Source organism: Aethalodelphis obliquidens, unplaced genomic scaffold (genome assembly GCF_003676395.1).
Source record: "Aethalodelphis obliquidens isolate GAN/ISIS:26980383/991018 unplaced genomic scaffold, ASM367639v1 scaffold15, whole genome shotgun sequence".
NCBI classification, from domain to species: domain Eukaryota; kingdom Metazoa; phylum Chordata; class Mammalia; order Artiodactyla; family Delphinidae; genus Aethalodelphis; species Aethalodelphis obliquidens.
In genome coordinates, this window is record NW_020837959.1 from 1,911,318 (window position 1) to 1,929,786 (window position 18,469).

Sequence of the window (18,469 nt, forward strand, 5' to 3'; positions counted from 1 at the left end):
AAAAAAAAAAAAAAAAAAAAAAAAAACCAAAACATAAAACAGAAGCAATATTGTAACAACTTCAATCAAGACATTAAAAATGGTCCACATCAAAAAACTAAATAAATAAAATAACCTAGTTTCCACCTTTAGAAATGTGAATTCTAAAATTATGCTAAATCTGATCCTTTAAATGCCATTTATATCAATCTGAATTTTGCAATTTTTAGCATCTTACTTACTTGGTACATTCTTCTAAAGACTGTACAAGCATTTGCTGGAAAGAACATATTTCTTCTAGATTTCCCATTAAATATGAAGTGTTTGCTGAACTTAACCTAGAGCCGAGAAAACAACAGGAGAAATAAGTGAGCAGTTTTACTTACATTCCTCTCCTCTCCCAGCCCAGCACCCTATTAAAAGTCTAATAAACAAAGTGCTCATGTCTGTAGGAAACTGCTGCTCATTCTGTTCCAGTAGCTCAGCCTCTGTTCTCTGAAAATACAAAGGAACAGCCAAGGTGACGACTCTTTCACGCTTGGCACAATTATCTAACTTACTTCTCAGTGGTCTGCAGTGGCCGTAGATAGGTTGAAAGCACAGTCTGAAGTTCTTTAGAATATTCATTTTCTGTTTCCAAAATATTCTGTAGCACCTACAACAAATGATGAATAAATATTATTTGACATTAAGATGTATAAGCATTGGCAAGTTCATCACCATTGTTCAATTCACATTGTTGCTTCTATGTAATACTAACTTGTTTAATATCATCAGTCACTCCCTGTGATTAACTACTAAATCCATGTAATGAACTGTTACCAAGGCTACACAACTGACTTCATCTCACCGCCAAGCACATCTGACACAGGTATACCTAGAATGAGGCCAGAATGAATTCATCATCAGATAAGTAATGCCGAGTCCGTTTAGAAAGAAAGAAGGACCCACTGATACTCGCAACAGCGTGGATGCGTGGATGACTCTCTACAACACTGTGTTGTGCAAAAGAAGCCATTCACAACAAGGACATTCCGCACAGTCTATCTACGGTAAGTCCAAGCACAGGCAAAACTAACCTATGATGGCAGAAATCAAAAGTCGGGGGTGGGAGGAGGTGACAAAGCGGAAAGGGGCATGAGATAAATTTCTGGAGTAATGGACAAGTTCTACATCATGGTTTGGGTAGCTGTGACACAGATACATATACCTATCAAAGCTCACTGACCTGTATTCTTAAAATCTATGCATTTTGACATATGGAAAGTCTATCAACTAAAAATAACATGAAGTTTACCCTTTATACGGTGTCTAGTAAATCTCAGTCCATTTCTGGGAACCTCAGACTTTCATTAGAGAAGATGATCAACTCAGATCATCCTATAAACATTAAAAATTAAAGGTCTACCAGTGTAAAGCAACCTTTATATAGCCACTATTGTATTTAAAGATAGGAGGATAATTATAAATCAACCTTAACATAAAAATGTTTCCTGATACCCTACAGCAAATATAGCCAAAATCAGTTAACAACTCTTAAAAACATAAACACAAGTACAAAACAGCTGAACTAAAACACGTGCCCCTTTCCATCAGCAATCGCCGAGAGCAACTCTCCTCCCTGGGCTGGGCAGGGCGGGACGGCTCCGGGTCTGCAGGTGGAGCCTGATGGAGCCCAGGTGCAAAGGTGGCCTTCTACTAACTCCTGATGCACGCTACACTCTGGGCACGAAGGTGCCCTACCCATAGTATCTCCAATCCTCGCAAAAACCTTCCTTTTACAGAGGGAAAGAGTAAAAGCAGAGAGAGGTTAAGTAACTTATCCAGAGCCAGGATGTGAGCCTTCAGCTGACCCTGCACTGCCCCATGCTGCCTTCTCCAGCCACAGGCTAAGGGCTGCAGTGGAAGCAAGTAAGATCCCTTCCTCAGCTATGGTTTCCATCCCGCTCTGCTAGAGAGCCAGCATCTTCCTCAGTCAGAAAATCATACTATGTATACTTTCTGAGGATCTACTGCATGCGCTAAAATGTGCTGTCCGTCTTCCAAAACTGACACATCAGCCTAAATTAATCCTGCAAAAGAAATCATACAGAATAAAGGTATCAAACACGCTCGGTTTTCTCCCACGATTTCTGATAATCAAAATGCATGTCTAAACATTAAAGGAAAAAGTAATCATTAAGCGAGATTTAGATTTCAACACTAATACAAGCAACACGGATTATTATTCTGCTCACTGCTGTCTTCTGCATTCTCGAGGAGAGCACAGTCATTCATGAGTAAATGCAACCCTGATTAGATAACTCGCATACTACACTATGGAAGATGAAGAGAATCAGGCTCTTTCACTGACTCTCAGCTCTGGTTTCGCCCCTGAATGGACCTATTCACAGATGCCTGGTGGAGCGGGCGGAGGAGGAGGGGTTTCTCCAGGAGACCCTCCCTTTGCGGGGAAACGTGGGTGCTGATCTTACAGTTACAACGCCTCCCCTCAAAGAACTACTCAGTGGACCCAAGGGTCCAAAGACTGGAGAACAGAGAGAACAGTGTGGCCCTGCCACTGCATGCCCACAGCATACACTTTAATCCACGCTGTATCCTGCAAAATGACGTGAAGCAAACAAGCAGAGCGTAATGAGCTGAAACAGCGAAAGTTCAATCTGTCACAGGTGCGCGAGACAAAAAGCCCTTTCTGGATGTGAAAGTGAACACGAAACTATGATTTCACGTCTCAGTTACAACTGTTAGGAACTGTTAGCAGCACTGCTTAGGACGTGCTCGGAAACCTCTACACCTGTCTTCTAAAACAGAAAAACAGCTCCTGTGCGAGGGAAGAGGAGAATCCCTGCGTGGCAACATCAGGCGCACGGGCACGAGGAGAAGAAGAAAACGGCATTTCTTCCATCGCAGCATGAAGCAGAGCAAGCAGATACAAAAGCTTCCCAGAGAATGTACCAGAAGCAATGCCAAAGAAAAGACTGCAGCGACTGTGACAGTTAAGTTGGTAAATTTCAACTACTAGTTGTAAACATGATCTCCAAATAAGTGCTCAAGTCAAGCTCTATAGTAATCCCACCCAAACCATCCAAGTTACACTTAGCTTCTCACAAACACACGACCAAGACTTGCTAAGTGAGGCATGCCGGCGCCGACCGTCCACGCGGCCAGGAGGCCACACGTCCCTCCCTGAGGTCAGCGGCACGCCTGTGTGCTCCGGCCATCACCTGTCTCCCCCTTCTTGACTTCTGCACACTCTGGCTGCTGCAGGACCCCATGAGACCTCACAGCCCGGCTGCCACAGCTCCATCACACAAAGGCTGGTCCAGAGAACGCGAGCAGCTTTCACAGGAAGAGCAGCCTTTACTCGGCACCGTGAGGAACAGCCGGGCTGAGCCCAGCCGACACAAGCTCTCCCCGAGGCGGGAGGCGTGGAGAGCCCAGTCGGGTCAAACAATGGTGCCACACAGGAGGACGACATTGGGCAAGCCACACAGACAATCCCTGAACTGTCGGCCGTTACAGCAAAGCAAAACAAAGGACCAACTCATTACCCTGCAGACCACAGAAACTCACTTCATTATTGCCGGCGAAGGAGCGTAGAGCAGCGCCCATTTTACAAATGAGTCACAACTTCCACTGCAAATTTTGGTAGCTGCCGTATGTTCTATTTTATGTGTCATTGATAGTCCTTTAAAAATAAATAACTGGGCTTCCCTGGTGGCGCAGTGGTTGAGAGTCCGCCTGCCGATGCAGGGGACACGGGTTCGTGCCCCGGTCCGGGAAGATCCCACATGCCGCGGAGCGGCTGGGCCCGTGAGCCATGGCCGCTGAGCCTGCGCGTCTGGAGCCTGTGCTTCGCAACAGGAGAGGCCACAGCGGTGAGAGGCCCACGTACCGCAAAAAATAAATAAATAAATAAATAAATAACTGATTTCCGTGTAAGAGAAATAAACAGTAACATTAAGTCATCTGATCCAGATACAATAAAAGATTATCATCGCAAACCAAAACCCAATTTCAAAACCATGAGCCTGGTTCAGAAACACAGTAGGAAACACTCAAGAATGGCACAGCTATTCTTACCCCTCTCCCACCCACCGAACTAGCCCCATGAACCACAAGGAAAAATAACCATCGCACGTTTCCTTTCAGCCTGGTCTATTTAAACTGTATTTTAGGGGTTAAAGTTTCAAAAAGTAAGAGAGGACTCCAGCGGCTCATAGCTACCCGCCCCGAGGGAAAGGAGAGGAAGGAAGGCCAGGCAGGGCAGGAAGCTGTGCCTGCAGCCCTGCCCGCCCGCAGAGCCAGAGGCATGAGGACAGGGCTGCAGCCCACTCCCCACCCCCACTGGCAGCCACTGATGTAACGCAGCGTGCTGATTTCTGCGTGCTCTTAGCACTTCACGACATTAACTCGCAGAAAGAGTCTGGGGGGTGGGGCACGCAAAATGTGTATGTTACTGTGCCTTTTAGAAGGAGTTACGTTATTTCAGTATTTCTAAACTTGGGAATTCATGAGGTCTTGGGATGTATTTCTTCCGAATGCTGAAGGTTTACTACGCAAGAGCTCCAGCAGAAGCTGCAGGGCCGCTCTGGTCTGTGCCGGCCAGGGGCTGGCCCTGGGAGCCGGCAGACCCGGGCGTGAGTCCCAGCTCTGCCATGTCTTCACCAAAGGGCTCTTACTGGTCTGTGACAGATACTCAGAGTCCACTCCCTGACTTCAGGTGGGAGGCATCTTACAAACCTCCTCGGACTCTGCCTTCCAGCCCAAACCCGCGAAAGTCCTACTTGGAGCTCCGTCACGTGACTCCATTCTTCAGGACGTGACTAGTTCACAAGACGGCCTTTCCCACGACTGAACAGCTCAACTCTTTCTTCATTCACAGGCCAAGCCTCAGCTGCTACTCTACCCAGCTCCTGCTACCAGCGGGAAATCTCCATCTATATAAAACAAGGAAATTACATAAAAACAGTGGGAGCAGAATTTGTCACAGACGCCAGCAGGCCCCTCGCCATCGGTATGAATGTGGGTGGGATACAGGAGAGGAGGGCGCAGCTCCTCAGAGAGCGCAGGGAGCTGAGCTGCCCTGTCCCGGGTGAGAGCCATAATGGGCCTGAGCCTCGTACAGGCCCCGGGCGGAGACACCAGACGTCAGGACTGAGAAGCAGTCTTGGCTAAGGTGGGCGAGGTAAAGGGACCATAAAGGATAAAAGAAGCCAAAGCAGTGCTTGAGGTCAGTGTGGCTCTAGGCCAACCTCCGGCCACCAGGCAGAGGCTCCAGGCAACTCCAGGAGCCAAGGGGACGGACGGCCACAGATTCGCTCTGGAGCACCTGAAAGGTCCGTGGAGGTTTCCTACAGCATTTTATGCAAGATGCACGTCTATTCTGAACATTTATTAAAACCATTGATTGCTACCTATTATACTTGCAATCTTTCAAAGACAAAGCTACCTTGCCTTTTCATTGTACTCCGGGGAGTAGAAGCAAACCATGCCTCATTTGCTGTCCACAGATAAGGAGCACTGATGTAACCCTGGAAAATAAAGCCCCAGTGCATCACAGGACACGGAAGGCCATAAGGACCCATATCTTCCCAGATGGACATATTTAAGAAACCTCGTTCTCTACCGGTGACATCCCCTAAAAGGGGTGTCAAAAGACCGTTCACTCCCTCTGGGGGTGGCATCTAGCTTCTAGAAGAGAAGGACTTTCTCTGATCTCCACCAGGAAAGGCGTCTGCTACCAGGCCGTAGGTGCAGTCAACTCCTTTCACTGTCAAACCCATCAAGCTCGGGCAGGTGACAAACATGTTCCCTTTCACTGTATGATCCTGTCGCCCTTGACTCCAGCCCTCCCAGGTAATTAATCCTCAAATGGGATGCTTGTTGGCAAATGGGCCTGATGCCCCCAGTGCTTCTAAACGCTCTTCCTAACAACCGTGAAAACCTCTTAAGGGTCAGCATTTCACCAGGCACCTTAAGGCCCACTGCTAATCCTCGCAACAACACTACAAGGCCAAGGCCAGCATTTCCAACGTCCTTTTACAAACACATGACTGCGTGAGCAGCTGGGGGGCTTCTGCCAGGCCAGCCCCCCAAGAGGACGCCCAAACACTACACACAAAGCCGGAGCACCCCTCCCCCCAGAACCTAAACAAGGGCTCTCCGGACCATTCACTGACCTAAGCCTGAAGACAGACTGACCTCAAACACCTTCACATTAGAAAACAAAGTTAACAGTGCTGGCTGGCTTTGTCACAAAAACTAATCAACTCTTTACTTAAAGCAAAGCTATGGGTTTTTTCTTCCATCATGACTCTCTGTGTCTGAGGCCCGGACTCCCCCACCTGAGGTCTCTAATGCCCTGCTGACATTTCCAGCACAGTCTGGGCTCTGGTGCCAAAGTAATCCTCCAAACACCTCTATTACTTGCATCATCAAGTAATGGGACTCTGCCACACTGTCTGGCACACTTCCTTCTACTTGCAGGGACAACGTTTTTACATAATTACATCACATTATCTAGGTAATTTTATGTTCTGCTTACTGCACCTAAAATGAATATTTGACATTTTTTAAAGCTTCATGTGCATTTTTAAGAATTATAAATGGATGTACTGCTGGTGTCTTAACCATTCTTGTACTGCTACATATTTAGGTTGCTTGCAACTTATTGTTGTAACAAAGCACCCTATGAAAACACCCTTGAACAAGCATCTCTGAATACCTTTCAGGTGATTTTTCTGGGGTGGATTTCAAGAAGCAGAATTACCACATTAAAGGGCTTGAGTGTTTTTAGAATTCCATGAACAGCTGCCATATTACTTTTGAGAACAGTTCCTGGTTCTGCACGTGAGGAACGTGGAAGTCGTCACTCCACCCTAACAACAAGTAAAAAGCTGAACAGACTGAAAATCGACAACTCTTCTCGAGTCCATAAGGGGAGGGGACACAAGGCTACTGCCCCCAAGATGTCGCACTGCCTGGAGCAGAGACGCTGGGGTGGGAAGACCTGGGCTGTAGTTGATGACGTGCTAGAGGCTCAGTGCAGACCAGCCTGAGCTATAAACCCTGGGGGGACACAGTCACGGGGGACCCGTACCCCCAGTATCAGGAAATTTACCTCTAGGAGCTCAACCAGGTACCCAAAATAAATATCAGAGAAAAGTCGACAATCTGGATGATTCCAACTCTAAGGCAGTAAGAAGATTAGTGGTTGCCAGGGGTAGGGGTTAGGGTGGGGAGGAAAGAAGCCACAAAGCACAGAGGATTTTTAGGGCAGTGACATACTTGACATTGTAATGATGAATACACGCGTGTACAGAGAGTGAACGTTAAAGTAAACTGGGGAGTCTGGATGAGTGTGTGTGTCAGTGCAGGTCCATCCTCGGTGAACAATGTCCCATCTGGTGAGTGATGCTGGTAATGAGGCGTGTGTGTGTGTGTGTGTGTGTGTGTGTGGCGGGGTGGGAGGAAGAGGGTACGTGGGTAGTCTAGCTCCCTCTCAAGTCTACCGTCAATTTAAAACTGCCCTAAAATAATAAAAGTCCTGTTTAACAAAGTGTCCAAAGAACTAAAGAAAACTATGCTTAAAGAATTTTTTAAAGTATAAGAACAATGACTCAAATACAGTCTGTACTGAACTATAAAAATAATCAAATGGAAATTACGAATTGAAAGGTAGGCGCTCAAGATCAGATTTGAGCTAGCAAAAGCAATAATTAGCCAACACAAAAAACTCCCTAGAACAGAAGGGAAGAATGAAGAAAAATGAACAGCACCTCAGAGACCTGCAGAAGGCCAGCATGTCTGCCAACAGTGCACGGGGCGGGGGGCGTGGTCCCGGAAGGGGAGGAGAGGTGACGAACGGCCATAAGTCACTAGGAGCCACTTCCTGCTCCCCAATCTTGACCATCACATGATGGCGGAGCTTCCTCACGGCCTCTTGACCTCCACGTGTTTGGGCCTCCACCTAGAATGCTCTCCCGTGCTCCCCACTGACCCCAAGTGGAGACCTAAATCTTTCACAGATCATCAGCCCACACTGGTCTCACCTCCTAGAAAGTGTTCTTATCTCTCAGTGGGGTTAAAGATATCTGTACTTCTGCAGTTTTCTGTGAAAACAAAACTACACAAGGAAGTGCGAAAAGTTTAACACATTATCTATTCTATTTGTTCTGTGTGTCATACTGTGCCCCACATTTTACTTTTCTGTATAATTTATAAATATGGAATTCAGGAAAGCTGAAACTGACTCCTGGCTTCGTCACTAACCAGTTCTGTTCACTGCAAAGTGACAGTGCTATATGCCGAAAGATGGTTCCCACGAGCTCTATACGTCGAAGTCCGTCACGACGGCAATTTTAACATGCACTGTTCACTCATAGAGCTTTATGTAAACAACCGTTTGGATGTGATTCTGAAGCCAAGGCGTTTCCCCATCATCCAGAATGAAAGAGTTGGCTGACTCCAAGACAACAGCACATGTGACACAAAGGCTCTTCTCCCTGTGTAAGCGCAGTTAAAGAAGGAAATCTAAAGCAGCACTGGTTACGTTTCAGTCCAGAGAGGACTGCACGACACACAGTGCCGAAGAAAACAACCCACCAGGGTTTCCAGGAAAGCACGGCTACCTACTTTTACAAAACACCCAGTGGAAGCAGGGTCCCCGGAGGCCAGCGCAGTGCTGCCGGCACCAGCTCACACGGCACCGGCTGCTTTCCTCTGATACAGTTATCTGGACGCACACCACTGAAGAGGAGGCTCTCCCGCTGTGGCACGTCACTGTGGATGAGGAGTGCGCTGCTCGCTGCAGCCTCCCCCGGAAAAGAAAGCAACGCCTCACCTGAGAACGTGCACGAAGAAAAGGCAGCTCCGTAAGCTGAAAGTTTTCCCCCTAACAAACGCTGAAGCGGCACAGGACCCCACACATAACACATTCCACGCACTGAAGAGCAAACATGTGGGCAGAGCCACGTCCCAGGAACAAACCCCGAAGAGACAAAGATTCGAAGGAGGAGGGTTTGGAGAGCAGAGCTCGGCCAGGAAAGGCAGGCGCCCTGAGCCCTCGGGACGCAGGTGTGCTCTGCCAGCGGGGGTCGGAGTCCAGATGAGGCCAGTGAAGAGCGCTAACGAGAACGGGGACAGACCAGCGAGACGGTGGAGAGATTCAAGGGAAGGAGGTGACCAACACGAGGAGAGGGGAGGCCACGGGCCACCAGGGGTGCGCTCAGCGGCCTGGCGCACGGAGACCGGACAGCAGAAGAGGTACAGAAGTGAAGTCCTGCAAAGAGGAGGCCACGGATCGGGGGCAGGTGGTGAGAGGAAACACCGACGGGGAGAGGTTCCTGCCGTTCTCTTCACCGCTGCGTAAGCAACGCCTTTAGCAGGGCCTGGCAGAGCGAGCCCCTGACAAATCCTTAAGAAATGAACGAGGGCCCCCAAGGCCAACTTGCGCTGCAAGATTTGGGGGCAAATGCGTAGAAGAGAGCTGAGCGCGCAGTCCCAGGTCACTGGTTCAGGTCTGCACGACTCTGCACCATCTCTTCATAAAAGCACCGGAGACGCAACGCTCGTGATGAAAGGGCTGCTGCCAGGAAAGGCTCAGCAGGCGCTACTTTACTCCAGATCCTCAAAGGTCTCGTGGTGCAGATTTACATCTCCAATCGAGAAAGTAAAGAAGACTGGGAGTGGGGAAGAAATAACTAAGTAAGTGTACGCTTCCCACAGAATTCAAAACATAGCTGTGTTTAGAAAGTTCACCCTGCTGGCTTATCACACCAGGTAGATACACATCGGCAATGTAACATCTACCCAAATCTAGACTATCATTTCCCATTTCCAGCAGATGGAACGGTTCAGGAAAAAGGAGGTTTGGATTAGATATTAGATTTAATGCCACAGGTACTTTTTAAGCTCACAAACTGCTCAAGTTTCAAAATGCAGCAAATTTTAGGATTCTGAAACCCTTGCCTTCACTATGTACAATGTCTAGACACTCTCCTCGAATTTCATGCTATTTGATATATATACACATATCAATCCCAGAAAAGACTACGTTAACATACAAAATGAACTAGAAACTGTATTGATCTGGAAAACTGACCGTCTACTCCCAATGGAGTATATGGCCTCTGACGTATAATGGCCTCTGACGCACATAAAACCTGTAAATCACATTACGCACCTTTTAGAATCCCAGTGTTGAAGAGCTGTAACCGCATGGGGAAATAATCACAACACCCAGTTACGCAATAAGAACAGGGTACTATTCCACACATTCATACAAAACTATAAGAGTATTATAGAAATACGTAGAGGTCAGAAGGAAACAGAGCAGAATAGTAACGGTGGTTGTATCTGTGTGGCGGACGATACGTGATTTTTATATCCTTCCTCCCTCTCTAGGCAGTTTACCTACATTCTACACTGCTCAGTTTTAGAGACATTCAAAAAAACAAGTTATTCTTCAAAACTGTTTTGCGATTACTCACCACGTTGTAATAGCTTTTGTTAATGGCAGTTGTATCAAATCCTTTGGGAGGGCTCTTCAAGGCTCCAGATTTGGGTGACACGGGCTTTTCTGAAATAAAGACGTAGGGCAGGTTTACGGCTCCACCCTAGAGAGGACCACGCGCGGCAGCCCCGCACGACCCCAGCTTCTGGGCCCAAATGAGCCCCCAGTCCAACAGGCGGCGGGACAGAAGCCCATGCAGCCAGCAGGCCCCCAGCCCCATCTCCACCACACGGTCGGCTCCCTGAGCTCAGAGGCCCCCACAGCCGTGCCTCCAGCCCGTCCTCCCAGCCCAGGCTGAAAATCTGACAGATTATGCACCACTGCTGTCAACAAACAAAAAAGAACTAATCTATACGCTACACATGCAGCTCAGGCGTGCAGTACGGGTGAATTACTAGGCCCAGAGCATCAGAGACAACGTTGGCAGACACGTAACAATATTAACACATCAAGACCCACAGGCTGGACTGTATTTGGAGGGATCCAGGTCACTCAGGATGCAGAAGTCCCTCTAAACAAGGGCAACAGACAAGGAAGGAAAGCCACCCCACACAGGGCAACAAGGAAAAACCTCACTGCCTTCGGAGCCGCCACACCAGGGACGACAAGGAAAGCGGTCACGGCTACTGCAAGGATTCAAGCACTGAACATCACATGGCTTTCATCCAATTCAAGAGAGATTTATTCAGAATAGGTACTGAAGAAGCGCTTGCCAACTGATTCCTTGGCACTCTGTGTGTGTGTGTGTGTGTGTGTGTGTGTATGTGTGTGTGCCACTGAGGTTCTGTGGGGCGGGTGTGTCTGTCACTGAGGTTCCGCGGGGTGCGTCTATCACTGGTTCTCCAAGGCTACATCAGAGTGGGGCTGGTGGGGAGGAAAGGAGAAACTGTGATGAGCACGGCCTGGGGGCCTCGGTCTGTACAACCCCCTTCCTCCCTTGCCCCCTCTGCAGGGTCCTGCTGTACACATGGCTGCCGGGGCCCCTCCGGCGTGTTAGGTAGAAGGATGCTGAACACACCTGTCCAGAATCTCTCTCTTTAGGCAGCATTTCCCTCCCACCCCACACACTCCTGAGCTCCGGGTCCCTAATTCCAACTGCTCAATAGCTCCATTATCTTCTCAGCAACAGAAACCCCAAAAATGCCCAAAGCAAAACGTACTGTCTCTAGCTGTGGGTCCCCCTCCTCCTACGGAGCTGTTTACCTAACTCTTCTTTCAATGCCTCACTGTAAGGGCTTTCCAAACAGCTGAAAATAACGAGCAAAACAGAAGGTGTTATTCCTAGCTGAAAGAATTCTCTCTGCCCATGGGATGGAAGCAGAACTCCACAGAAAATAAACTACTTCTAAACCATGAGAAATACAAGGAGGAAAACCAATCTAGTCTAGCTAATACACTTTGCTTCCCAATCTTGTATCTGCAGCTAAGCATTTAACTGTGGAAGAAAAAACTACGACATTTCCATCCGAAGAAAAAAATGCCTTTTCATCTTTAAAATCTGCAGTTTGGGTGAAGCATATGCGACGACAGTAAAGGGAGGTGGCTGAAGCCTCAATTACCGCCCCGGGGACCATACACAGCACGTGGAGGAAGACACACAGCAACACGGGTGCAGCAAGGTTAATTCACGAGAATGACCTGAATCTGCTTTAGATTTTTTAAACGCAAATAACTTGCCAACTGCCTCATTCTACTTAAACTTAAGACATACCTCACAACATCACGGTTAACAAAATTCAGTCGATTTACTATGAGAACTACAAGGAAGAAGCTTTTTCAAAAGCAAGCTTCAATCTACTAATATTCTATAAAAATAAGGGACAGGCAGAAGAGACCCAGACAAATCAAGGTTTAAGTCCAAAGAGGCTGTCTTTTCGCCCTCAGAAAAAGGAAGCACACAGTGTGCTGGTCGCTAAACGGAGACTTCTGGGCTGGGAGGCGTCACGAACACACGCCCGAAGCCTTGGGTCCAGACGCTCAATGAGCTGTCACACGGAGGAGCCGCCAACACGCCCTCTGCAGAGGGTGCAACTGCCGCCGTGCCACCTGCGGGAGACCCGGGAGGGCAGCGCTGGCCGACGCTCCAGGCCCAGGCTCCAGGGACAGTCGTCCGTGGTGGCGGGGCGAGGAGAAGCGCAGGACCCCTGCGAGCCTCGGGTGGCCTCTAGCGCCTCCACCAGAGAAAACTTTGAAGTGTCAGTGCAACGTAACAGAGGCCAAGTCATGGGCACGCATGACAGAGGAAAATGCACAGGAAACATATTAGAAAATACTCAGCCTTCCCACTATCCTAAGAAAAACAAGACATTGTTCTGGCCCATCCAATGGCTGACTCAGATTGCACTCGCTGGGACGAGGTGGGGGAGCCAGGAAGACAGCACAGCGCCACCTTCCAGGGCCGACGGACGCAACACGTGCCCCCCTTTCTCGCAATAAATGTTCAAAAACGCCGATAACAACAGAAGCTAAACACAGATGTGCTAAACGAAGAGGGGGATGGGGACCACCCCCACCAGGTGCCCCAAGTAAAGGAGGCCGCAAAGCACCGGCAGTGGTGGGAGCTGCCCTGGGGCCGGGCTGCAACCAGTGCTGTTACGGGACTGCCCCGTCCCACCGGGTGGAGCTCTGGTGACCCGCACGGCTAATGAAAGAAAGCCTAGAGACTTCCGTCCGCCGGCCAGAGAAGCAGCTAGGAAGTGTGCTGGCCACTCAGGGATGGGGGACACAGCCTGTGAGAAACCAAACCAAGGCTGACCCCGCCAAGCGTGCAGTCCAAGGCCACACCATCTCCTGCAGGACCACCAGGATTTGCCAAGGGCAAGAAAGCTCTCGGGGCCCGGAGGAAGCCAATGTCAGCCGTCTCCGTAGGCACTTCTGCAACCCAGGGTGCAGAGGTACCCACTGAACAGCCATCCATCAAAGAGCAATCCATAAATAAAGCACAAGCTCACGAAGAATGAACCACCAAGGGAGTGTAAACAGAAAACATAGGAGGGGACCAGTCCCCGAGATGCAGAAATTAACAGGATAATCTAGGAGCCTGTACAGCAAATGTGCTTAAAATGCCTGGAAAGAAATCAGGACCATAATGAGTTAAAAGGCATCATGAAAATGAAGAGCATCCGGAAAAGAATGAAACAACTTCTAGAAATGAATACGATGGTCACTAAAACGAAAATCTTGGTGGACAGGTAAACAGGGCAGTGAGGAGGGAACGGGGAAGGGAAAGATCTGAGGAATGGACTCCAAGTGTGGTCCAGTGAAGCAAAGAAACGAAAGCATGAAAAGCGGATTAAAAGCCACGGAGGGTAAAAGCTAACCGGATGTTCAGGAGACAACAAAGCAAACGAGCAGGCAGCGTGACTTTCCAGAAACGGCAAGTTCTCGCGTCCTGGGCTAGGGCAGCACGGCAGCCCTACACAGTCACCCCTCCACCCCCGGGGGGCGGCCCTGCCGCTGGCGATGCTTCCAGAGGCAAAGGCAGTCACAGCCCGGCCACCTCAGGGCCCAGCTGTCGTGGGCTTTTCTTCCGCCTCTTTCTGGAAGGGTAAGGGCTCCCTCTCGTCACCCCTCATTTCCCTCTGCCTCTCCTGTCCGAAGGTTTCACAGCCCTGCTTTCTGCGCTGGTGGCGGCCCTCCCGCCAGGCTGTGTGCACTGACCCCTCGGAGCCCACGGGCGACGCTCAACCCTGAGGACAACTCCAACTCTGGCTCCCACTTCTGAGTCCCCACTGTTTGTCACCCGGCCTGGAAACCATTCTCCCATCCCCAGTCAGGCTCCCCAGGGGTTAAGCCCCACGGTCACTGGTTTCTGTGCTGTCAGTTTCCTCAACCCTGTACTCCTTCCTATTGGCTTTCAACTGCTGAGCATCTTCCTGGTTCACTTAGCGATAATCTGTCCTTGTGGACTCTCCTGAACCTCGGTCTGAGCCTCTGTTACAGAGATCTCCAAGTGTGCACAGGAGTGGGGAGAACCCCACACACGTGTGCCCCTGCTGAGCCTGCACAGGTGCCAGCCCCCGGTTGCTCTCATACCCCCTTTCCTCCTGGAAGCCTCACAGCAGAGCCCACCAACACTTCCGTGTCCACCCTACTCAGAGGGTTCTCCTCTTTAATTAAAATCCTAACATCAGGCACTTATCACACCTGACAAATTCCTAACAATTCCTTAATATTATCTGATGCAAGTCCATATTCAAACTTCCCGGTCGGTTACAACAAGGCTTTTGTAGTTGGCTTATCTGAATTAGGAACCAAATAAGATCTACACCGTGCATGGGGGCTGCTCTGCCCTAAGCCTTCTTTATCCTCTCAAAGCCCCTCCTCTCTTTACTTAACGCCAGCAGGGAGCACAGGGCACCGCCCCCTTCCCCATCACCCATGCTACCCAGTTTTCTATTCAGGGGACCTCAGGTAGGCTTCCTGATTTGTGGGTAGACATTCTGTTGTTTTTTCACTGTTGTTCCCCCAGTTCCCACAACAGTGGCCACTGAAGTAAATGTTTGTTGAATGGACGCTGGCTGTGATTTTAGACCCGAGTGCAATCGCTAAGAACCTTGGAGTATGAAAAGCAGAACGCAAAGGTGGAAAAAGGTCAAGGGTAAGTCCTCGTGTTACAAAGAGGGGCATCAAGAGATGACTGTCAATGTCCGTGGACATGAAATAAACGGTATTAGTTAGCATTCCTGATAAAGGGAACCGACAGGAGAGAGGGCAAGGGAGGACAAGTCAGAGAGAAAGTCTGCAGGACACAAATCAGGCAGAGAAGTCCCACCACACACAGAAGGGGCTGCGCGGAGAAGGCAGCTCATGGCAGGGGCCGGGGTCTCCCGGGGGCGAGGGCCAGGAGAGGGGGAGGGGGGAGCAAGCGACCTCTGCCCGTCACCCCATCGGCTTTTCTGTCCCACGTGCTCTGTTTTCACATGCCTGGATTACTTTTAACGTAATATTTCACAAATAAAACTTTTTTTGAAAAGAGCATCTCTATTACTGAAGACTATGGACCCTGACCCCAAACTGCTACAGGACAGTTGACCCATGGGCGTGTCCTTGAACCAGGGGGTGTTAATCACGGTCACTGGGACGTGGCCACGCTCACAGAACACGCCCTGCAGTGCCCAGTAACATCGGTGTTCATGTGAGCGTGCGTTTATTATGTTACTCTAGAGAGACACTCACTTCCACATTCCAGAACAAATTACCAACCCCCTAACCGCAGGCCGCTCTGTACATATGTGAGGTTCCCCACATGCCCCAGAGGTGCCAGGCTTACATTTTATACTCTCCCCACCCAAAAAATGTGCATCAGGAAGAGAGAGCATGGAGAGGCACAGCCCCATCCCGGGTGCCTTCAGAAACACAGCATCACGTGCACCCGTGCACATGTGTGCATGCACACGCCCAAACCCATTCCACGCCAAAGAAGGGGGTGAGGGCAGATGCTTTTCCCTGCCACACTAATGAAACAAGGTTCTGTGTCACCCCGTCCCTCTCCCTGCACAGGTTATATTTCTATCAAACACTGCTCTTTCACAGCCAGAGTAATAACTGCGTCCAAAATCCAGCTTGCATTTCATGTCACTTTAGTATGCCAAAAATAAACAGAAAATACTGGAAAATGAGAAACTTAGGAAATGGCAGTGTGAATGCTCATTAAACATCACGCTGCAAGTGAGAGTAGCAAGTGAGAGCCATTTAAGTTCCCACATCACTGCCAAGCACGGCTCATGACTCAGCGCCCCAAGCTCACCCGATCCTAAAGGAACACTTCCAAGAAGTGCCTTCACTGTTCGCTGACGAGAAAACTCAGCGCATCAGAAATGACCGCTTAACAGAAACCCGGTGCACGAGGTGCACACGTGAACCGGGACCTGGGAGCATCCCGAGCCCACGAGTGCCCCCAGCAGCAGCCGGGCCACGGCAGTGCTCACGTTCTAACCTACGGGAGACCCAGCGCGTCCGCGCTCCCGGAAGGAGGGCAGCAGCAGCGCCGCTCACTACAGAGCCGGCCTCCTGGCTGCTTTCCTTCCATCTCTCTCGAATTTAAGAAACTATCACGCGTGCGTGTAAAATACACATATACATCTGTGTGAATAAAATGAGAGAGATGGAAGGAAAGAACATCCAGTGCGTTTGCAGCAAAATGTGAAGCATCCTCAGGCAGACTCTTGGAAGAGATCTGTCTTCAAGGAGGGAGTATTTCAAACAAGAAACCACACACAGGTCCAAGACACAAACACGCGGGGTGAAGCCTGACCAGAGCACTGCCACCTCCGGCCACAAGGGGGCAGGCGGCCGCGGCCGCGCACACGCCCCACCCGAGAAGCCGGACAGAAGCTGGACACTCGAGAACTCACCGGGAGACGTGCAGCCCAGGGGATATCACGGAGAAGGAATCTCAGCTTTGTTTATTCAATAAAAATATTAGTAAATCAAATCAAAATTTAACGCAGAAGAGAAACTCACTGTTTAAAGGAAGTCGCTGTTTGTCTTTCGTAAGGAAATGACCCTGACATGATGGCCAGTTAGAGAAGTCTGTATGTTGGGACCTGGCACATTTTCTTTACAGAATATTAAGCATTAATGACACTGTGAATTACAACACTTATGCTAAACTTGCCCTTTCAAAAAGGAAACCTATTCCAAAATCAAAAAGCCACATTAATTACTAAAAAAAAAATGCAATACAGAAATGTTACTGTGATCCTAGAGTTTCACTCTCAACTGTTACAGAGTGATACGGTAAAAACATGGTTTCACGTCTTTCCTTCTCAAATGCCCACATTTAAAATCAGACGGGGACAGCTTTCCTTAGAATATACTGGAGAGTAACCTGAGGACACCCGGGATAGAAACTTACCAAAAGAGGTTATTCCTTTGGTTCAACAGTCAAATAAAGAATACTCAGCATAACACATCACCAATTTAAGCAAATATGTTATTCCCTATATTTTAAAAAACGAACAGGAAAAAAAGGAAAGTTTTCAAAGTTACTTGGGTCTCAGTTTGGTATGAAAACTAGGGATTCCATGTGACCCCTGCAAACAGCCCTTGGACAACAATGCAGTTACGCACATACGATGAAAAGGGGTCTCTCTCTCCCTCTCTCTCTCTCTCTCTCTCTCTCTCTCTCTCTCTCACACACACACACACACACACACACATACGCACACACAGAAACACAGGATTAAGACACAGAAATAGGAATTTTAGGCAGAACAAAGTGATGCAGTCACTCCTGATGCAGGTAAACACTCATAAACACGCAATGCTGGTTCTCCTTAGAGCCACATCTGCCCCCCTCGCCACCCCCGGCTCTCAGCCCCAAAACCCCCCTCCAAAAGTGGGGCTGAGAGCAGAACACGCACGCCAGGCTGCTAGATGCTCAGAGGCCAACAGCTGTGAACAACCCGCCACCACAAATGACACTGACCACACTCACACATCCACCTGAAAACAACAGACGACACTGACCATACTCTCATCCACCTGAAAACAACCCTCTGGGACTATCTTTTCAGTGTAATTTTCAAAGGTTAACTTTGGAGAAATACCTGAAAAGGAAAAATTCATTTGCACTCTTACTATGGTGACTCAAAATCAGACCAGAATTCCCATTTAAATGAGCTGTGCACAGCAAAATTCAAGAGGCACAGATTCAACAGACGTCTGCACAATCAGCAAGTTCCACTCTTTATGGCTTGCCCCACCACCAGCTCCGTGACCCCGAGGACGTGCCCATCACCAGCTCCGTGACCCCCTGAGGACGTGCCCACCACCAGCTCCGTGACCCCCTGAGGACGTGCCCATCACCAGCTCCGTGACCCCGAGGACGTGCCCACCACCAGCTCTGTGACCACCTGAGGACGTGCCCATCACCAGCTCCGTGACCCCCTGAGAACGTGCCCATCACCAGTTCCGTGACCCCCTGAGGACGTGCCCATCACCAGCTCTGTGACCCCGAGGACGTGCCCA

The 18,469-nt window shown here is 49.3% G+C and overlaps 1 protein-coding gene across 13 annotated transcripts in view; it reads right to left on the reverse strand.

Moving 5' to 3' along the window:
- Window positions 1-18,469, reverse strand: part of ARHGEF7 (Rho guanine nucleotide exchange factor 7) — a 126,385-nt gene that overhangs the window by 40,402 nt on the left and 67,514 nt on the right. For 11 of the 13 annotated variants that reach the window (XM_027115816.1, XM_027115812.1, XM_027115813.1 and 8 more), the window contains 3 exons: window positions 10,473-10,561; window positions 540-634; window positions 222-317 (listed from right to left, as the gene is read on the reverse strand). In XM_027115816.1, the coding sequence (XP_026971617.1) occupies window positions 222-317; window positions 540-634; window positions 10,473-10,561 (280 nt within the window). Of the gene's footprint in view, window positions 1-221; window positions 318-539; window positions 635-3,203; window positions 3,605-10,472; window positions 10,562-18,469 lie in introns of those variants that run through there. The other 2 variants (XM_027115823.1, XM_027115811.1) reach the window with 2 other exon arrangements.